Below are 21,995 nucleotides of genomic sequence, written 5' to 3' on the forward strand. Positions count from 1 at the left end.
ATTCAAGTTTCTGGTTGGGGTTGATGGGAACTCTACTCCAAAACATCTGGAGGGGAAATATAGAGCCAGACCCCCACCCAAACTAGCGGTATTGAACATTTCCTCCTGGAACAACATAGGTTTAAAAAGCAAAGCTAGCAGCAGTGAGGCTGAGCATTGCACAATTCAGGAGATATGAAAGGCAGTTACAAAAGCTTGCTGGTTCAGCAAAATATGGAGCATTGCTCTAGTGGGAAAACGGACAAAGAAATTAAGAATGGCCAGGGGGAAAATGAAAGTCACATTTAACTCTTAAAGGCTTTGATTTTGCTACGTACATCAAGAAATCTGACTTTTTTTTGTAGGCTTAAAGGTAGCGGTGCGAAAACGCCATCGTTGCAAAATGCTGATCTTTGGAACTTTTGATTGTTTGTTCATGCTGTAATACTTATAATGGCCACAATCATGCCAGATACCAGAAACAGATCAAATAAAGCTACTGGGGGGGGGGGAAATCTTATAAGTAGAACGTTATCTAATGACGCACCTTGGTAGGCTTGGCCAAACAAAAATGTTTTTTAGGAGGCGCCGAAAAAGAGTATAGTGAAGGGACCTGGCTGGTATCAATAGGTTCCAAAGTGTTTTAGTGCTGCCACACTAAAAGATCTGAGTTCTTACAAATGAGGAACGGGGGTCATGTGGAAATGATAACAGGGCCAATTCCGCCACTCAAAGCGGCGGAATGGGAGCCTCCAGGCTAAAGTGATTTTGCAGGTAAATTGGTCCCAAGTTGTATACTAATGGTATACCCTCCAACATGTCGCGATAAAAAACTGGGACACCATCTTCCATGAGATTGCAAACCGCCCCCCCAAAAAAAAACCTGCTTGGCAGGGCACGACACCCAAAAACACATGTTTTAGGGGTGCTCTATGAAACCACGGCTCTGGGATAAAAGGGTGAAATCATGGCATGAGATTGCGGCGGCCAAAATCCCCATGTTTTTTCGGGTGTGTGTGTGACAGGATGTCCCGGTTTTTCCGGGACAGTTGAGGGGTATGTAATAATAACACGTTGAACTTGGCCCAGTAGCAAATAGGCAGCCAGTGCATTATCTCTGAGCACAGACGTCATCGGTTGACAAGGCCTCGATCATGTCAGCAATCATGCTGCAGCATTCTGTGAAGGCTCCTCCGTGTCAGAACGTTCCCTCTCAGGATAGTTGGTTCCTGGCAAATGGCCAAATGGCAGAGGTCTCATTGTGGAATCTCTTGCCTCCCTTGAGCTTGGGGAAAGCATCATTTCCATCTTCTCTGTGGGTTCCACTCGGTACAGATTCTCTCCTGATTCGATTATGAACTTCTAACCTCTTCCTCGCCTCACATGCATGTAACCGTCCTTCCTTCCTTCCTTCCTTCCTTCCTTCCTTCCTTCCTTCCCTCCCTCCCTCCCTCCCTTCCTTTTCCAGCAACTAGTACAGTAGAATCTCAGTTCTCAAATGACTCCATTGATGAACGTTTCAGAGCCTAAATGCAAAAAACCCAGAAGTAAATGGTTCCGTTTTCAAACGTGCCTCAAAAGTCGAATGGCTTCCGCTGCGTGTTTTTCAATTTTCTCACTTGAATTTTCTGACAGATTACGTTTGAAAACTGAGCTTCCACCCTATTCAGAATTTACTGCCTCCAGGACGTGGCATTTTTCCTGGTGCAACTAAAGACAATAGTGGGGGGCTTTGGGGTTTTATTCCTCCCCACGGTCTGAATGAGCCAACCTGTCCATCTCCAATTTTCATATCCAGGAGTGCAGAAAGTGAAAACAGGTCTGGCAGCACCAACCAAGCCCTGAGGAGGCAAAGCAAGTCATCTAGAGAGCCAAAAAGCCTCTGATGAGTTGTGGCTTGTTGGAAAAGGTTACAGCTGTCCTTCCTCAGAGAAAGGAGGCAGGTGACAGGCTGAGGAAGTGATCCAGGACTAGATATTTAACGGGGGCAGTTGTTAAAAGGGTAAAGGGACCCCTAACCATTAGGTCCAGTCGTGACCGACTCTGGGGTTGCGGCGCTCATCTCGCTTTATTGGCCGAGGGAGCCGGTGTACAGCTTCCGGGTCACGTAGCCAGCATGACTAAGCCGCTCCTGGCGAAACCAGAGCAGTGCACGGAAACGCCGTTTACCTTCCCGGGAGCAGTACCTATTTATCTACTTGCACTTTGACGTGCTTTCAAACTGCTAGGTTGGCAGGAGCAGGGACCGAGCAATGGGAGCTCAACCCGTCGTGGGGATTCGAACCGCCGACCTTCTGATCAGCAAGTCCTAGGCTCTGTGGTTTAACCCACAGCGCCACCTGCGTCCCTCTGTTAGAAGAGCTTTATTCCCCACACCAAGCGACAATTCCCAGAGGGGATAATAAAATCATAAAATGGTAGAATTGGAAGAGACCCCCACCCCCAAGGGTCTAGTTCAACCGCCTGTGATGCAGGAGTCTCAACAAAAGCATCTATGAGATGACACGGATGGGTTGGATTGTCATGGTCTGGTTCATGGGTGAACGAAGTCCCGGCTGGGGACGTCAGGACCGGGGACAAGATGGCGGGGTGGGAGCAGGAACGGGAGTCCAGAAGCCAGGAGTCGGGAAGCCAAGAGTCCAAGGGTCAGAGAGCTGGGAGTCAAGAAGACAAGGGTCAAGAAGCAAGGAGTTACGAAGTCAGGGGTCCGAGGATCAAGGAGTCACAAAGGCAGGGGTCTGAGGATCAAGGAGTAAGGAGTCACGAAGTCAGGGGTCCAAGGATCAAGAAGCAAGGAGTCACGAAGTCAGGGGTCCAAGGATCAAGAAGCAAGGAGTCACGAAGTCAGGGGTCCAAGGATCAAGAAGCAAGGAGTCACGAAGTCAGGGGTCCAAGGATCAAGAAGCAAGGAGTCACGAAGTCAGGGGTCCAAGGATCAAGAAGCAAGGAGTCACGAAGTCAGGGGTCTGAGGATCAAGGATCAAGGAGTCATGAAGGCAGGCGTCCAAGGATCAAGAAGCAAGGAGTCACGAAGTCAGGGGTCCAAGGATCAAGAAGCAAGGAGTCACGAAGTCAGGGGTCCAAGGATCAAGGATCAAGGAGTCATGAAGGCAGGCGTCCAAGGATCAAGAAGCAAGGAGTCACGAAGTCAGGGGTCCAAGGATCAAGAAGCAAGGAGTCATGAAGGCAGGCGTCCAAGGATCAAGAAGCAAGGAGTCACGAAGTCAGGGGTCCAAGGATCAAGGAGTCATGAAGGCAGGCGTCCAAGGATCAAGAAGCAAGGAGTCACGAAGTCAGGGGTCCAAGGATCAAGGATCAAGGAGTCATGAAGGCAGGCGTCCAAGGATCAAGAAGCAAGGAGTCACGAAGTCAGGGGTCCAAGGATCAAGAAGCAAGGAGTCACGAAGTCAGGGGTCCAAGGATCAAGGAGTCATGAAGGCAGGCGTCCAAGGATCAAGAAGCAAGGAGTCACGAAGTCAGGGGTCCAAGGATCAAGAAGCAAGGAGTCACGAAGTCAGGGGTCCAAGGATCAAGGATCAAGGAGTCATGAAGGCAGGCGTCCAAGGATCAAGAAGCAAGGAGTCACGAAGTCAGGGGTCCAAGGATCAAGAAGCAAGGAGTCACGAAGTCAGGGGTCCAAGGATCAAGGATCAAGGAGTCATGAAGGCAGGCGTCCAAGGATCAAGAAGCAAGGAGTCACGAAGTCAGGGGTCCAAGGATCAAGAAGCAAGGAGTCACGAAGTCAGGGGTCCAAGGATCAAGGATCAAGGAGTCATGAAGGCAGGCGTCCAAGGATCAAGAAGCAAGGAGTCACGAAGTCAGGGGTCCAAGGATCAAGGAGTCACGAAGGCAGGGGACCGAGGATCAAGAAGCAAGGAGTCACGAAGTCAGGGGTCCGAGGATCAAGGAGTCAACTGCAGCAAGGCAGGGACTGTGTTGCTGTGGCAAAGAGCTGAAGGGAAGATGCTGACCTTATATCCCTTCCCAGCTCTTGCCACCAGGTGCTGTGAGTTACCAATCGGCCTCACCTGTGCGGCCGTGCCTTGCCTCTTCAGAACAAACTTAGGAAGGCCCCAGTCCTGGTCACAGGGCCTGGCTCCTGCACGCACACCTGACATGGATGCAGAGGGATGGGAAAACCCCCCCCCCAGGGAAGAAAGCTCAGAGCCCAGGGAGGGGTGGTGGGATGATGATGGGTGGTCAGAGGGAGAAGACGGAGGAGGAGGTGTTGGAATCTGAAGAGGCAACAGGGTTTAGTGAGCGGGAGGAGTCTGTGGCAGAGAGCAGTCCAGACTTTGCAGAGCCAACCTCTAAGAATCAGTGCCCCGAATGAGATCTTTGGTAGAGTCAAATGTTCCAGCAGCTTTGTAACTACATCCAGAAAAACATGGCCACCCCTGTGTCTGCACAGGCCTCTTGGGAAACTCAGAAACAGGGGTGACCTGTCAAGGGCAGCAGAGAAGCGCCATCTCTCTTCAGCTGTAGCTCGAGGGTAGAGTATCTGCAGGTTCAAATCCTGCTGGAATCTCCCAGTAGGGTTGGGAAAGGCTCATGTCTGAAATCCTGGAGAGCTGTTGCCTGTCAGTGTAGACAATAGTTAGCTTGGGGGACTGGTGGTATCTGACTCGGTATAAGGAAGATTCCCATATTCCTTAATATGGGTCCCAGGATCAGTTCCCAGCTTACCTGGAGAAAAAGAGTCTCAGCTGGCAGGTGAGAAGGATGACCCTTTCTCAGCTGCTGCCAATCAAAGTATATACCGGGTGCCATGGCCTGGTTGGACACAGAGGAATGGGGGGAGGAACCAGCTGGGGAACCCCCCCGGGGGAGAAGGCTCGGAGTCCAGGGATTGGTGGTGGGATGATGAAGAGTGGTCATAGGGAGAGGAGGAGGTATCGGAAGCTGAAAAGGCAACAGGGCTTAGTGAGCGGGGAGAGTCCGTGGCAGAGAGAAGTCCAGAATTAGAAGCAGAAGCTGAAGCAGGAGGGGCGGGAGACCAAGAGGCAGAGATGGGTCTGGCTGGTGCAGAGTCACGGGTGTCTCCTCCTGCTGCTGTGACAAGCTCTCCTCCTGCCTTGTCTCCCAGAACTAGGAGAGGCATGAACAGGGCAGAGGAGAGGTTGGCACAAGCAGGCGCAGTTTTCCCTGTGTGGTGGCAGGGTCCTCCAATCTCAGCAGCTGCTTCACGGGGGCAAGGCCTGCCAGAGCTGAGTGGCTGTGCTCATTCGGCCTGACGCTCCTGTCCAGATCCTGCTTTGCTCACAAACAGTCAACTCCCAACTCTGGGAAGGGAATGGGGGTTTCACAACCCCTCTCAGAACCCCCAATTCTTCGGGGGAAGCCATTCATGGCAGAGGAGAGAGCTACGGATGGACCCTAGCCCTGTTGGCTCTGCTCAGCCTCCCGAGTCAGAGACAGCGATGCTTCTGATTCCCATATGCTGGAAACTGTAGGAAGGGGGAGGGCTCTGCGTTCGAATCCTGCTTGTGTGTTTCCTACAGGTATCTGGTTGGTCATTCTGAGGACAGGAAGATGGACTGGGTGAGCCATTGGCCTGATCCTTATGTTCTTTTTATATATATGTATATATAATTGTTTATTAAATTTTATTTTACAACACAAACGCACACACTCATACTAAACATAAAAATAATAAAAATAAAGAAAAACAAAAAAATGAAAATGAAAAAACAATTATCAAAGTAATATACAGAAACTTCTACAAAACGAATAATAAACAATATGTATATACCACATTTCAGTTCTTCTTTTCTTCCAATTGACTTCCTTCATCCTCAGCACGGTTCTATTTGTATTTTTGGTAAACCATTTCCATTTTCTTTCTTATCCCTTTTTTCTGTTTTTAACTTTTACGCCGTAATCTGTTTTGCAGAAGTTAATCGAAACAAGTCCAGGTATTAATTTGAGGGCACTGCTTTTTAAGGTATTCTCTATATTTTCCCCATTCTTTTTAGAATTTTTGCTTGGGCTGACCCCCAATAGACTCTGTCAATTCAGCCAATTCAATATAACTAAATAATTTGCCTTGCCATTCTTTTTTTTGCTGTTATTGCAGCCCTGATCCTTATGCTCTTATGACCATTTAAAGGTGTATCCTAGAACTTTAAACATATGGTGTGAATGTGGCCTAAGATGAAGCAGAAAGGTTTTTCTGAAGAACTCTTTGTCATTTGTATCCATCAATATGGCGTAGCCCAATCATCTGTTGGGGTGATCTTTGCCTGGTGGAGCTGGAAATTATGGGGTTCCGTTTCCCCCCACAAACAGCACCATGGAGGTGATCTCCGGTTTGCAGGACTGCTTCAGGGGAAGACAAGGGTGTCCAAAACGCCTCTCCAATGATGTGTCCAAGCCAGGAAATTGCCTGGCACAGCAGGGCTGTGTGTGTCTGTGTCTGCTCCTATTACCTCATGGCACTTGAGGCTGAAGACCACTTTAGTTCCACTTGGGGGAACTGGGTGCCTGCGGAGAAGATCCTGGGACTGGCTGCCAACACATTTTCCTTGGCAATCGTCCTGCACTTTAAACAAACTTCAGACAGGATGCAGAGATTCAGTAAGCAAAGAGGGGCTGTCAAAACTCCAGGGCTGGGGATCGGGGAGCAACTCTGCCCATGTGAGGGGTTTTTTATTGTCTTTTGGTTTTGCTTGCTGTAACAGGAAGCTGATGTTTGAGGCAGAAGAATCAGGCAAAAAGGTTGACGCCTCTACCGGAGTCACTGCTCATTTCCTCTATCGGTGCCCATCAACTGCGCTGTTCGGAGAGGGCACAGCTGAGGGCAGCTCATGCCCTTCGTTTAGGTGGGGTCCCTGCATTGCAGGGGGTTGGGATAGATGACCCTTGAGGTCCCTTCCAACTCTAAAATTCTATGGTGCTACTAGAAATCGGGCTTCTAGTGTTGCTGCTTCAGTCCCCTGGAATTAGTTCTCAGCTGAAATCAAGTGGAACGCCCAGGAAGAGAAGTTCTCTGTGGGGGGAACCTTTGGCCCTCCAGATGTTGCTGAACTACAGCTCCCATTATCCCCATTTGCCAGGCCTGATGGGAGTTGTAGTTCAGAAACATCTGGAGGGCCAAAGGTTCCCCACACCTGACCCAAAACACCTATGAGCCTTGTGACTGCCCCCCCATCCTCTACATGGCTCCTTAAAACAGAACTTAAAGCTACCTATCAGGACATTCTCCACAATTTTCATTCAGAGAATCTCACAAAATGGTTGCACAAACTGTTTGCATGTTAATTTTTAATGATGAAAATAAATAAAACATTTCAACAATCAAACAAACACCTACGAGCCACCGAGAAGCTGCGCACGCCCTCGAAAATAACCCTTCCAAGAGGCACAGCTATTTCCCCAACTTCATTTCTTTATTGTTCAAGTTCATTTCTTTAATATTCATATTTATAGCCAACCCTCTCCACAAAGGCTCTGGGCGGGCATGTTAACAACCACACCTAGAAGCCAAATACCCATATAAAATATTGGTTCTTTGAAAAATATAAAAGCAACACGTTTTAAAAACACACGTTGACCCTGAATTGTTGCCAGCCAGCCGAGGCCTGCCCAGACCAAAAGGTCTTGAATATAAACACAAAGAAAGGGCTTCACTGAGCCTTAAGAGGAAGAGAGCTTGGCCCCCACGGCAAGGGGGTGCCCCCCCAAACCCCAGTCTCTGGGCTGTTGTAACTTGGATGGATGGCGTATTTAGGGGGGGCATTCTCAGCCTGAGAAACCACAACGGGGCACCCTCAAGACGACAGACCTAAGCATGATTGGCGTCCAAAAGATTTTGCCAAGCAGCTCCGGAGAAATGACGAAGAAGCAGGGGCAGGAATGTGGGGAAGGACCCCGGAGGCAAAATGGCGCCCACAGCAGCCAACTGGGCTGGCAGCCGAGCCTGACCAGCTGGAGGGGTGAAGGGCAAGATGCACGGCCACCAATAGTTTGCCGCCTGCCCCTGCAGCGTCCGCCGCCTGAGGACAGGGCCCACCCAGAGCAAAGGGCAGGAGGAGCAAGCCAACCGTTGCCACCCTCTGCCAAGAACTGCGTCAGGGGTTGTCATCGTGTGGCTCGCAGCTCCCTGTGGAGTGGCACCCCCCACGATGCCCCGGGCCGGGTGAGGTTTCCGTGCCCCAGTTCCCCACCCCTCTGGTAAGCCGGCTTTCTCTCTCGCCCCTCAGGGCCCCCGAGCCGGCCAGAGGCTCCCGCAGGCCCGGTGCCCAGGCATAGCAGCAGGAGGGGTGCCGGGAGCCAAAGCAGAGGTCCGCCGCCCACCGGGTCCTCCGGAACGTCCCAAAGGGAACCCTCCTGCGTTGTGAAAGCAAGGAGCAGGAGTCCGGCAAGATGGTGATCTGCGCGCCGGAGTAGCTGAGGGGCCTCCCGCGGGCCGCCTGCAAAATGGCCGCCCTGTCTCCCGAGCGCAGGAGCTGGAGCACCAGGGGCCGGGGCCTGCCGCTGGGGTCCCAGGACGCGCCCCCTTGCACCCGGCGGGCGCTCTCGATCTCCAGGGGTGGGGCTTCCAGGGGCAGGCCCAGCAGGGGGGGCAGAGTCTTCTGCAAGAAGGCGACCGGGTCACTGCCTTCGCTCCCCTCCGGCAGGCCGAGGACGCGCAGGTTGTTGCGGCGGGAGCGGTTCTCCAGAGCGCGGAAGCGCCCCTCCATGCGCCGCACGCACTCGCTCAGGCTGTGGTTCTCCATGCGCAGCGCCGCCAGCTCCAGGACCCAGCCCCGGGCATCCTGCTCCAAGCGGTCCACGTGGCTCTGCAGGCGGGAGACGTCCCGGCAGACGGCGCTCATGTCCGCAGAAAGGCGGTCCAGCTTCTTCGACAGCGCCGGATCCATGCCGTCTTCAACCTCAGGGCAGCGTTCCTGAGCCTTCCCGTTCCCCCAGGTGCAGAGGACCGGATTCGGGTCGACACTGAGACACCTTTTCTTGCGCAGATTTCCTGACTCGGCATCGCCTTGCAGTTTGCAGCTGTAGGACGAGGTCCCTGGAGTTTGGTCTCCCTGTGCTGCAACTGGAGGATTTAAAAAAAGCATGTAAGAAACGGCCCTCAGTTTCTTCTTCCTAGATCTTTTCCTCCGCTATGTTCTGGTGTGGTTGGGTGTAACCCCAATTGTGAAATATGCATCCAGAACCCGTCTTCTTCAGCCCAAGTGGCGCACTTAACCCGTCTTCTTCAGCCCAAGTGCCGAGGCTTCTGGAAATTCTGCTCAACATCTTGTGATGTTTTAGATCAGGGATGCTTTTATATGCGGAATATACATAACAGTGTGCATTGCTGATATTTTCACTGTCTGGTCGCTTCAAGATGATTTGCAGCAGCATTTTCCAAACTTGGGTCTCTGGCTGTTTTGGGACTACAACTCCCATCATTCCTGACCACTGGTCCTGTTAGCTAGGATGATGGGAGCTGTAGTCCAGAAAGCTGGAGGGTCAAGTTTAGGAAACACTGGTTTACAGGAAGTGATTCATAAATAATACTACTTGGATAGGGGTGCTATTGTTTTGCTGGTTTCAACTATCTTTTGATGAAGGATAATATAAAAATCCATAAAAATCACGGCCCAGGACTCTCATACCTACGGGACCGCCTCTCCCGGTCTGCCCCGCGGAGAGCCTCAAGGTCCATAAATAGCAACACCCTAGAGGTCCCGGGCCCTAAAGAAGTCAGATTAGCCTCAACCAGAGCCAGGGCCTTTTCAGTGATGGCTCCGGCCTGGTGGAACGCTCTGCCTCGTGAGACCAGGGCCCTGCGGGATCTGATTTCTTTCTGCAGGGCCTGTAAGACAAGAGTTGTTCCGCCTGGCCTTTGGCTTGGAATCAATTTGATTCCCTCCCCCTCTTTCTTTTTTCCTTTCTCCTCCTGTGATGAGCCTGCATTTTAATGTTTTAATGTTGTATTTTAATCTTGTTTTTAAGTTGTATTTTAAGCAGCATTTTTATTATTGGTTGTTAGCCGCCCTGAGCCCGGTCTTGGCTGGGGAGGGCTGGGTGTAAATAAATTTTATTATTATTATTATTGAAGAATGAAATAAACAGAAGTTGCTTGCTCGTCTCCTGACCTAACTATGTGTGCACACTATGCATATATCCCGAACCCCCAGATTTTTTAATTTACAGTTCCCGTCAACCTCAGCCAGTCCTCCTTGCTTTTCCATCCAGGATGGGCAATATCCTACCAGCAGGCACAACTGAGAAATGATCGACAGGACTGCGATATCTGCCCAGGCTACAAAGGTTGCAGCTTCTCATGCTTCCCGATTCACGGCTGCCCTTTGGGGACTCACCTGCGCCCAGCGACCTTTTCGCCCCACTCTTGGGGGAGCTGGAATGGCTCGGCCTCTGAGCACCGAACTTGAGCGCAGCGGATCTCCCGCTGGAGAGGCAGAAATGCCGCCCGTTCCGCTTGGGGCAGCTGCCCCAGGCCAGAGCGCTTGAGGGGGCGGATCCTGCAAAGAACACGGGCCGGCGTGAGCTGAAGGGTCTTCCTGCTGCACCTGCATGTATTTGCTTCCCTAAGATCCGCAAGCGACTTGCAGTGCAAGCTCATTCATGTCTACTCAGAAGTAAGCGTAGGCGCCCCCTAACGGAGAACCCATCAGAAAGTGGAGGCACAAGTTGGACGTAATCAGAGGAAACACTTGGAAAGTAACGGAAAGTATGGATCATTTAGAAGGATTTTTAAAAAAATAAATTTTGATATGCAGTTGTAAATGTTATCATAAGGACCCATGGAAGGGACGGGGGGAAGTCAGGAGATTCAGAGTAATCTTGATATTCGGATCTTACATTGTTTTATATATCTTTTAAATCAAATAAAAAAATTACAAAAAGAGAGACAGCAGTGCTGAAATAACGTTCCGCATAGTGAAGTTTTAACTGCCAAATAATAATGTCTGTCTGTTTCGAGGCATTAATTTCCAGTGTAATGGGCTGGCAGGTTACACAAGGCAATGTTTACACATGTGCATATCTCCCATCTAGTAAATCAATACCCCACAGCTGGGGAGAGGGGGAATCATAGGAAATGAGTGCGGGTCTAGGACCAGAGAGAGAGACCCCACAACTACAGAGATGGGATTACTGGGCTTTTATATACGTAGTTGGAGGGAAAAGAAAGTTTCATTTCAGACATAACAATTAATTAATTAATGTGGTATGATAAATGGATGCGTAATCCTCACTTGATAATATTGGAAATGTTAACTAATGTACGAGCAGGAATTAACAAATGAACAGCTGATGGATTAGGGTGAAAGGAAAAAATGGAATGTGAATTAGAGACAACTATGAAATATAAGCAACAATAAGGGTTAATTATGGAAACATCTAAGAAGTTGGCGGGAAGTTGATTTCTGGGGCGGGGGTTGTATTAAATTTGCTCGATTTGTTATGAGTTTGTTAAAAATTTGGTAAATTTGTTAATTAAAAAATAATAATAGAAGAAACCATTGGCAAAAAAAATCAAATCCCCATGCTTGGCCATGAAGCTCACTGAGTGACGTCGCTCACTCTCAGCCTAACCTACCTCTGTTTCAGTGTATGGAATTCTAAGAAAAAATGGAGAATATTATATGATGCAGTTGAAAAAGATTGACAATGGAACCCCTGGAGGGGTGGAGGGAAGGCTAAGGATTCAGGGAATTCTATATGTTTATGATTAGGACTACTGTTTGAATAGAAATGTAAATTATAAAACCGAATTAAAAAAATTATTTAAAAAATAAAATAAAAGAGGACTGGATAAATTTAAGGAGGAGAACGCTATCGATGGCTGCCAGCTCCACGGTCAGAGGCAGCAATGCTTCTGAACTCCAGAACATAGCTGTCAACTCTTCCCTTTTCTTGCGAGGAATCCTATTCGGAATAAGGAAATTTCCCTTATAAAAAGGGAAACAATGACCGTTATGCCCCAGAATACTACGCAGAAGGGGAGAGTGTGCTCTTGGCCTCAGATCCAGTTGGCCCCTGTGAGAACGGGACTCTGGAACCACTGGCCTGATCCTGCAGGGGATCTCAGAGGATTTTAAGTCTCTGCGGCTGCTGCGCCCCTCCTGCTTTGCCAGAGGCCGTGCGGACTCACCTCGGTGCCCCCCGCCAGCCTCGGGGGTCGGGCTCCTGTGCCCAGCCTCTCTCTGCGGACTGCTCAAGGGCGTGGTGGCCGGGCCGTCGCTGCCCATCGCCCTTTCCTTCAGGCGGCTCCTCTGCCCTGTTGGAAGCTCTGCGGGGGGAGAATATTGGGCTCAGACTTTTTTGCACCCCAAGATCTGTTTTGGCAGCGGCCTATCATTGATTTAAATCAGGGGGTTGCCAACCTTTTTTGACCTATGGGCATGTATGGGTTTTTAGTGTGTGTCAACGGCACATGGTTATTTCTGTCCCTCCTGCCAGGGATTGACCCCTCCCCACACCACAGAGAGAGAGAGAGACAGAGTCAGAGAGAGAAAGAAATACAAAGAAAGAGAGAAGGAAGGAAGGAAGGAAGGAAGGAAGGAAGGAAGGAAGGAAGGAAAACATAACACCGGTGCTTAAAGACATACATTGGCTCCCAATATGTTTCCAAGCACAATTCAAAGCGTTGGTGCTGACCTTGAAAGCCCTAAACGGCCTCAGCCCAGTATACCTGAAGGAGCGTCTCCACCTCCATCATTCAGCCCAGACACTGAGGTCCAGCGCCGAGGGCCTTCTGGCGGTTCCCTCCCTGCGAGAAGTGAGGTTACAGGGAACCAGGCAGAGGGCCTTCTCGGTGGTGGCGCCCTCCCATCAGATGCCAAGGAAATAAATAACTCTATGACTTCTTGAAGACATCTAGGCAGCCCTGTTTAGGGAAGTTTTTAATGTTTGATCTTTTAGCGTGTTTTTAATGTTCTGTTGGGAGCTGCCCAGAGTGGCTGGGGAAACTCAGCCAGATGGGTGGGGTATGTATGTATGTATGTATGTATGTATAAATAAATAAATATTATTATTATCATCATCATCATCATCACCATCATCACACAAACTTTGCTTTTTCAAGGGATCTGAGTCAAAGTTGGATCCGATAGAATCTGTGCCTTGAAAACCACACAGAGAAAAAAACCGAATGTGGAAAAGGATATCTCTCTTCCCCATTTCCTCCTTCACCTCTATGCACTTTCCTCAGCCCTTCACAAATAAAGGGGTGATGTAGGTGCTCAGGGGGCTTTCTGGGCACCAGCGGGAGATGCCCAGGGTGCCACGGCACCTACTGGGGCCATGTTAGTAACCACTGGTTTAAGTGTACACCTGCCCTACCCAGAATGCACAGGACAGGTGACACCACCTGCCTCCTCCACCACCATTGCCTGCCTTTGCCACTGCCTTGGCAGAGGTGCAACCCCGGAGGCTCACCTTCCTGGGCTGCCCTCCTGGCCTCCGCCTCCTCTCCCTTGGCACGTCTGCACCTCGGTTCTCCCCGCGTGCTTCTGGCCGGGGAATTGCTGGACGACGGGCTGCAGGGACTGGGGCCCCGGGCAGTGATCTCCTTCAGGCACCTGAGCAGGCCCTGGAGAGGGCTGCTCTCACTCGCCCCTTCTGCGCAGAGAAAGGCAAAAAAACCATTATAAGGCGGGTCCCAAAATTCAGTGAATCCGAGGGCCTTTGTTACTGAAGGCCAGCAGCTCCTGAGCGGCAAATTATTTCAGTGCATGCCACTTTCTTCCCTAGCATCCTTCTCCAGAATCCGGCTTTCCCACGTGGCCTGTGGACAGATCTTTTCCCCAGCTGTGATGACCGCAAATCTTATGGCAGGAGCAGAGGAGGCTTTCAGGGCTGCTAGCTGGCATCACTATGCTCTGCCCAGGGCTGGATGAAGACCTTTAGAGGGGCACCTGAAGATTTTGGTGCCCCCCGATATATCAAATTCAAAATATAGACCACAATAGACCGTCAAACAAAATGTTTTTCGAGTGAAAATTTGGAAGAAGGAATACAAAAATCAATGTCAGAGCGAAAAAGCTAATCCAAATAAAAGCACAGGCCAGAAAAGGAAAGAAAGAGATAAGAAGATAGAGAAAGGATAAAGGAGGAAAGAAGAAAACAAACAGGAAAAAGAGAACTTCTGATTTCTTCATCTGTCAGCTATATATAAAAATCCAGTCCAACAACAAGTCCACTTTCTATAGACCAGCATTATATTCAGTCCTCAAAACCAAATATCACAAGTTCATTCTCTCGTTCACGCAAGAAAGTCTATATATTTCCAGTCTTGACCATGACTTCTCTCCGATTAAACATGTCAACTTGGATGTGCCATTTTGGAAGCTTACAAAACCTGCCCTGGCCTCTGGCGCCAGGACGCTCCAGCAGAGACCCTCACCTTCCTCGGCTGAAGAGACGCTCGCCTGCGCTTCCCTTTGCTCTGAGCTGCCCGGGGCCTTGCTGGGGAGCGGCCGGAAGCGACAAGGAGGGTTGGCGGGCCTTTCAGCCAGGAGATTCGCCAGGCCTTGGAGGCAGGAGCCGCTCGGTGTCCGTTTCCTCGCAGCTGCAGGAGCAAAAACAGGGGGGGAGAGTCACATTTGAGCATCTTGGCGGCAGAATGTCCCTCTCTCCACCCTCTGCCGATCTGGAGATGAGGGAAGGGCCAGCGCAAGACATTTTGCCGCCTAAGCATAGCTGTCAATTTACAGATTTGAAAATAAGGGACCAGCAGCCTCGAAAATAAGGGATCAGCAGCCAAAATAAGGGATTTTCCAAGGGGCACAGGTATGTTCGACTTCTGAGCCCCTCCGAGCCAAAGGCAGAAAGCCCAGCCAGAAGCCAAACGAAGCCTCAAGCAGTGGTTCCCACAGCGCAGCAACCCAGCAAAGGGGATGCAGCAAGGAAAACCACCATCACCTCTCCACTGGGAAGCGCTGAGCAAAGGCGAGTCCCCAGGCAATGCGGCCGATTTGATCGGCACAAGGCATGCAAGCTCCACCCCCCAGTCGCTCTTAGACTCCTTATTGGGTGAGAAACGCAGCCAAGAAACACAGTTGGAGACTCCCTCCTCCCTGACCGGCAGGGAGGGAGGGAGGGAGAGGAGTTGCTTCCTTTGAAACCCGGGAAATTTAAGGGACATCATCAATAAGGGACAGCAGCGGGACACGACACTGGGATAAGGGACTTTCCTGCCAAATAAGGGACGGTTGACAGCTATGCACCTAAGGCAAATCAGAAAATGGCATCCCCCAGGAATTGCAATTGGTTAAAGGCGGCAAGAAGCACGGTGTTTGATGCCTGCCAGTCCCACTTCTGCTGCTGCCTCCTCTGCCCTATGGCAGCCTCTGTGGGGAAGCTGGAGACTGAGGCGGATGGAAGTGACCCAGGTACCCAGCAGGCACAGAACCCTGCAAAGGTACATGAAGACTGGCCCCTCTTTCCTTGCCAGGTTTGCTGCCAGGCTGATGGGTGGACCAGCCCTGACCGAGGGAGGCAGCTGAGATGCAGAACTGACCAAGGCTCTCTTGGGTATTGCAAGGTCCGGCCTGCTTTGGAATATGGAGTCTGTGTGGATGCAGAGACTTGTGTGTTTCAACATTCCCGTTATTACATTATCATTAAATGTATGACCTGCTTTTCACCAGCAGGTCCCAGGGGGAGGGATAAAACCATTTATAGTTTTTACACACACACACACACACACATATATAGATAATTTTTTTATCAAATTTTCTGTTTTACATTTATTCATTTAAGCATCCTTAAAATATCCTTTAAAAAATTATTCATTTAAGCATCCTTAAAATATCAAAAACTTCCCTTCCTCTCTTTCCATGGTTCATTTTGCATATCATAAATCCCTGCATATTTTACATAAACTAAACCATTCAGTAATCCATTATTCCATCCATCAAAACTTATTTACACTGTTGAATTTATCTTAATGCTGCCAGTATTTTCAAGTGTACACGATTTCCCCCATAAACATTTCCCAATCTTCTCTAAACGTATGTGCTTCTTGTTCTTTTATTCTATATGTTAAGTTCGCAAGCTGCGCGTATTCCATCAGCTTGAGTTGCCATTCTTCTTTAGTTGGGACCTCGCTTGTTTTCCATCGGAATAAAACCATTTTAAATTAAGAACAGTTAAAACAGATTGTATACATATGTGGATAATATATGTTACTATTTGACTTCACTGCTCCATTGTCTCCCGAGAGAGATGGATGCCAACCATCTTCGAATATCTGAAGGGCCGTCGCATGGAGGAAGGAACAAGCTTGTTTTCTCTTGCTCCAAAGTGTGGGACCCAAACCAATGGATTCAACTGGCAAAAAAAGAAGATTCCAACTAAACCCCACAAACTTGACATGAGCCAGCAGTGTGACGCGGCAGCTAAAAAAGCCAATGCAATTCTGGGCTGCATCAATAGGAGTATAGCATCTAGATCAAGGGAAGTAATAGTGCTCTGGTCAGACCTCACCTGGAGTACTGTGTCCAGTTTTGGGCACCACAGTTCAAGAAGGACACTGACAAACTGGAACGTGTCCAGAGGAGGGCAACCAAAATGGTCAAAGGCCTGGAAACGATGCCTTGTGAGGAACGGCTAAGGGAGCTGGGCATGTTTAGCCTGGAGAAGAGGAGGTTAAGGGGTGATATGATAGCCATGTTCAAATATAGAAAAGGATGTCACATAGAGGAGGGAGAAAGGTTGTTTTCTGCTGCTCCAGAGAAGCGGACAGGGAGCAATGGATCCAAACGACAAGAAAGAAGATTCCACCTAAACATTAGGAAGAACTTCCTGACAGTAAGAGCTGTTGGACGGTGGAATTTGCTGCCAAGGAGTGTGGTGGAGTCTCCTACTTTGGAGGTCTTTAAGCAGAGGCTTGACAACCATATGTCAGGAGTGCTCTGATGGTGTTTCCTGCTTGGCAGGGGGTTGGACTCGATGGCCCTTGTGGTCTCTTCCAACTCTAGGATTCTATGATTCTAAGAATCTTCTGGTGACAAGAACTGTTGGTCAATGGAACGGTCTCCCTTGTGAGGTGATGGACTCCCCCTCCTTTTCAGCAGAGGCTGGATGGCCACCTCTCAGGGATGCTTCAGCTGTGATTCCTGCAGCTCTATGATTTACTGCACTGCTCTGTTTTCATTGTTTTCAGTTATGATAAGTACTATTTCAGATTGTGCTGCTCTCTCACCTTCTGCCTGGGGATGCTGAACACGGCCTTCCACGTTCCTCTCAGGCGTCCCACCAAAGGAGTCCTGGGCTGGTGTGCTGGGAGGACTGGGGGTACTGGCTGCCGCTGGATCTTTCAGACCAATCTGTGGGTCGTGGGAGAGGTTGTCATCTGCTGGAGGAGCTGCAAAAGTTGCGCATTCTCATCAAGCCCAGGAATGGATTCCTGCCTGTGTGTATGTGTTTTAACTGATTTTTTTTTATCATTTTATTCTTTTTGCAAACAGCTTTGAGGTTTCGTAACAGTAAAGCGGTATATAAATCTTGTGAAATTGGGGGGAAGGGGGGGGCTTCGATGCACCATCAGAGTGCTGGACTAGGACCTGGGAGACCAGGGAAAAGTAGCCATCTTTGAGTTCTCTCCCTCCTTGACCCAAACCCCCAAGAACTGAAGCTCAATCCAGATAGGACAGAGACCCTGTTAGTGAGAGGTTCCCTAGTCCAGATGGCTGGGAGGTCGCCTGCTCTGGATGGGGTAACACTTCCTCTGAAGGAGCAGATTCATAGCCTGGAGATCCTCCTGGATCCTTTGCTGTCGCTCGAGGCTCAGGTGGCCTCAGTGGCCCAGAGTGCCTTCCATCAGCTTTGGCTGGTGGCCCAGCTGTGCCCCTATCTGGACAGGGAGAGCCTAACTACTGTTGTCTATGCTCTGGTATCCTCAAGGTTAGATTACTGCAATGCGTTCTACCTAGGGCTGCCTCTGAAGACGGTTCGGAAACTTCAGCTGGTGCAGAATTCAGCAGCCAGGTTGCTCAGCAGAGCAAGACGGTTTGAGCATATAACACCGATCCTGGTCCAAATGAACTGGCTACAGATTAGTTTCCGGGCCCAATTCAAAGTGCTGGTTTTGACCTATAAAGCCTTAAAGGGCTCAGGACCGCAACACCTTAAGGACCGCCTCTTTCCCAGACCCTGAGATCATCTTCTGAGGCCCTTCTTCATGTGCCTCCTCCACGAGAGGTCAGGAGAGAGGCAACACAAGAACAGGGCCTTCTCTGCAGTGGCTCCCTGTCTCTGGAATACTCTCCCCAGGGAAGTTTGCCTGGTGCTTTCATTATACACCTTTAGGTGCCAGGCAAAAATGTTCCTCTTTAAACCAGGCCATGTCCTTGCAAATATATTTGTGGGGTGGGGGTTGGTTATTGGTTTGGATACATTTTGGGTTTATCTTGTATTTTTATGTTGAGAACCCCACTGAGATTGATAGAGGATGAACAGCACACTAATTAATTGATTAATGGCAAGATCCCGGTCCCGGGTCAAACCCACCGCCATAAAAGGCTACCCACAGCCTCACTTACTTGTGGGATGTGATCCAACTACCCCTTGCCGGGATCTCCTGGGTACCACGTCGCCCGGACTCTTGGCATCGCCAGGTGGGATGTTGGAGGGGAGAGGCTGGCTCATGGCGATGCTGTCTAAGCATCTCTCCAGGCCACCGAGAGGGGAGGCCGACGGCGCTCGGCTGCCCATGGTGACAAGCTCTGGTTCTCGGGCGGAAGGAAACCCACTTTCCTTCTCGGGAGAAAGCAACGCGCTCTGCAGCCTGGACTGTGTCCCCTTCTGCCGCAAAGTCCCTTCCATCTCCGATCCTGTGTCTAGGAAGAATCAAAACACGCTGACTGAAATAAATTAAAACAATTCTTTAAAAAGATAGTTGAAAAGACTCTTCTTAAAAACCTAAAAATTCCCTTAAAAGAATCAAGTCTTCAAAAAAGTTATAGGATCTCAGAAAGTCTTTAAAAGAATCCTTCCAAAAGAATTTAAAAATTATAATGTAGCACAGGGGTAGGCAACCTAAGTCCCGGGGGCCGGATGCAGCCCAATCGCCGCCTCATTCCAGCCCGCGGACGGGAATCAGCATGTTTTTACATGCGTAGAATTTGTCCTTTTATTTAAAATTCATCTCTGGGTTATTTTTGGGGCATAGGAATTTGTTCATTTATTTTTTTTTTCAAAATATAGTCCGGCCCCCCACATGATCTGAGAGACGGTGGACCGGCCCCCGGCTGAAAAAGGTTGCTGACCCCTGATGTAGCACCTTAGAGACCCATCGAGTAGTTTTAGGTATATGCTTTCGTACGCATGCACACTTCTTCAGATACACTGAAACGGAAGTCACCAGACCCTCATATACAATGAGAGGGAGGGGAGGGAATGGGTGATTGGCTAATGGGCATGGTAAGTCTGTTAGTGACCATTAATGACAGTTGGTCCCACAAGAAAAAGAAAAAAAAGGTTTTAAAAGGGTCAGTATGCAGATGACCAAGTATAGTTTTAGCCTGTATAATGGGATAAGAATCCAATATCGCTGTTCAGACCAGGTCTCTCCATAGTTTTCAGTTTAGTGGTGAGTTGTAATACAGCAACTTCTCTTTCAAGTCTATTTCTGAAATTCTTTTGTAATAAGACAGCTACATTGAAATCTTGTATAGAATGTCCTGGGAGGTTGAAGTGTTCTCCTACTGGTTTCTCTGTTTTGTGATTCTTGATGTCAGATTTATGTCCGTTTATTCTTTGGCGTAAGGTTTGGCCTGTTTGTCCAATATAGAGAGCTGAAGGACACTGTTGGCATTTGATGGCAGACACAATGTTGGAAGATGAGCAATTAAATAGGCCTGAGATGGTATGTTTCATGCTGTTGGGGCCGGTAATGGTGTTGTCTGGGTGTATGTGGCAGCAAAGTTGGCATCTGGGTTTATTGCAGGCTCTGGTGCCAGTGTCTGTGTTAAGTCTGGTTGCTGTATTATTGTGGGTGAAGAGTTGTTTAAGATTGGGTGGCCGTCTGTAGGCGATGAAAGGTCTTCCTCCCAGAGCTTGAGAAAGAGAACTGTCATTGTCTAGGAGATGTTGCAAATCTCTGATGAGGCGTTGAACTTTTTAAACTTGAGGACTGATAAATCATTTTTAAAATAAAGTATTTTAAAATAGCAGCCTCACTGCAGGAGGCATCCTGCAATGAAAGCTGGCCTTTTCTCCGAGTCCAAGATGGTTCTCTCTCTCTCTCATTTTATTTATACTTTTCAGGTTTATACATTGCATTAATTTAACAATCATTTTAACATTTCAAAAATTGACTTCCTTGCCCCTCTTTCTGAGGTTCCTTAAAGTTCTTTTTTAAATATCTGGTGCATATCCAAATTCATTTAATTTGCTCATTTATTTATCTACTTTAATTATATACTCTTATGAAACTACAGGTCATTACAACAATCCTGCCAATGTTTTTATCTGTTTGCAATTTATTTGTAAATATTCAATAAACCATTTCTATTATTTCATAAAAAGTTTGTTATCTTGATTTCTTACTCTTCCGGTTAAGTTTAGCCATTTCTGCATATTCCAGAAGTTTTTGCATCCCTTCCTCCTTTACTCGGACATCTGCTTCTTCCCACTTTGGGGCAAATAGCATTCTTGCTGCTGTAGTAGCATATATAAATAAATTTCTATACCATTCAGGTAGTTCTGTCCCTATAATTCCCAAAAGAAAAGCTTCTAGTGTTTTTTTTACAAAGGTTATTTTGGACATCCTTTTCAATTCATTATATATCATTTCCCAGTAAGCTTTGACCTTACTACAAGACCACCACATATGATAAGAAGAACCTTTTTTCTCTTTACATTTCCAACACTTATGTGATTTTGATTTATGAGTCCACGCTGGTCCTCAGCCCCGCTGCTCAGAATGGGTCCGTCCCCGTCTTCGTCACCCACCTTGAGCGCAGTCCCACCAGAGGCTGCACCCGGGGCTTTGGCGCTCGCTCTCGCTGCAGCTGGAGGCAGACGAGGAGACGCTGGGCGTGTTCAGGTAACTCGGCCTCTGAATGGGGATCTCCTTCAGGCAACTCATCAGTCGGTCGAGGGGAGAAGCTTCCACCGCGGCCTCTGCTGCCACGGAGCCAGAGGAGCTCGTGGGACGTGGCGGGATGCTGTTTGTGGCGCCGCCTGGAGGGAAGAAAAAGGCATTTTGAGCGGAGGAAGCAGAGTCGGACCCTTGGCCTGTCCAGCTCAGTACTGTCTTTTTTTCATAAATAATTTTTATTCAGTTACAGATAGGTAGCCGTGTTGGTCTGCCATAGTCAAAATAAAAAAATTCCTTCCAGTAGCACCTTAAAGACCAACTAAGTTAGTTCTTGGTATGAGCTTTCGTGTGCATGCACACTTCTTCAGATACACTGAAACAGAAGTTGCCAGATCCTTCTATATAGTGAGAAGGTGGGGAGGGGTATTACTCAGAAGGGTGGTGGGAATGGGAGATTGGCAGATAGCTGAGATGAGCCTGTTGACGACTCTTAACGACTGCAATAGGTCTACAGGAAAAGGCAAGGGGTGAGAAGGTGAAAGATGGCTTAGTCATGTATAATGAGATAAGAATCCAATGTCTCTGAGTTGCAATTCAGCAGCTTCTCTTTCCAGTCTATTTCTGAAATTCCTTTGTAGTAAAACAGCTACTTTGAGATCTTGTATAGAATGTCCTGGGAGATTGAAGTGTTCTCCTACTGGTTTCTCTGTTTTGTGATTCTTGATGTCAGATTTATGTCCGTTTATTCTTTGGCGTAAGGTTTGGCGTAAGGGTTCGTCAACAGGCTCATCTCAGCTATCTGCCAATCTCCCATTCCCACCACCCTTCTGAGTAATACCCCTCCCCACCTTCTCACTATATAGAAGGATCTGGCAACTTCTGTTTCAGTGTATCTGAAGAAGTGTGCATGCACACGAAAGCTCATACCAAGAACTAACTTAGTTGGTCTTTAAGGTGCTACTGGAAGGAATTTTTTTAATTTTTATTCAGTTTTCTGTTTTGCAATTTAATATAC

General features: G+C 48.7%; 1 protein-coding gene across 1 annotated transcript in view; it reads right to left on the minus strand.

The window, feature by feature from the left end:
- Positions 1–7,227: 7,227 nt before the first annotated feature.
- Positions 7,228–21,995, minus strand: part of LOC309514815 (uncharacterized protein) — a 54,048-nt gene continuing 39,280 nt past the window's right edge. Inside the window, exons 16-23 of the mRNA XM_082192152.1 lie at positions 20,893–21,123; positions 18,480–18,776; positions 17,141–17,302; positions 14,339–14,503; positions 13,372–13,554; positions 12,086–12,223; positions 10,290–10,451; positions 7,228–9,016 (exon numbers count right to left, since the gene is read on the minus strand). Of these exons, the coding sequence (XP_082048278.1) occupies positions 8,049–9,016; positions 10,290–10,451; positions 12,086–12,223; positions 13,372–13,554; positions 14,339–14,503; positions 17,141–17,302; positions 18,480–18,776; positions 20,893–21,123 (2,306 nt within the window). The 3' untranslated portion in view covers positions 7,228–8,048. The remainder of the gene's footprint in view (positions 9,017–10,289; positions 10,452–12,085; positions 12,224–13,371; positions 13,555–14,338; positions 14,504–17,140; positions 17,303–18,479; positions 18,777–20,892; positions 21,124–21,995) is intronic.

The sequence above is a fragment of the Podarcis vaucheri genome (assembly GCF_965113315.1).
Source record: "Podarcis vaucheri genome assembly, chromosome: 12".
Taxonomy (NCBI): Eukaryota; Metazoa; Chordata; class Lepidosauria; order Squamata; family Lacertidae; genus Podarcis; species Podarcis vaucheri.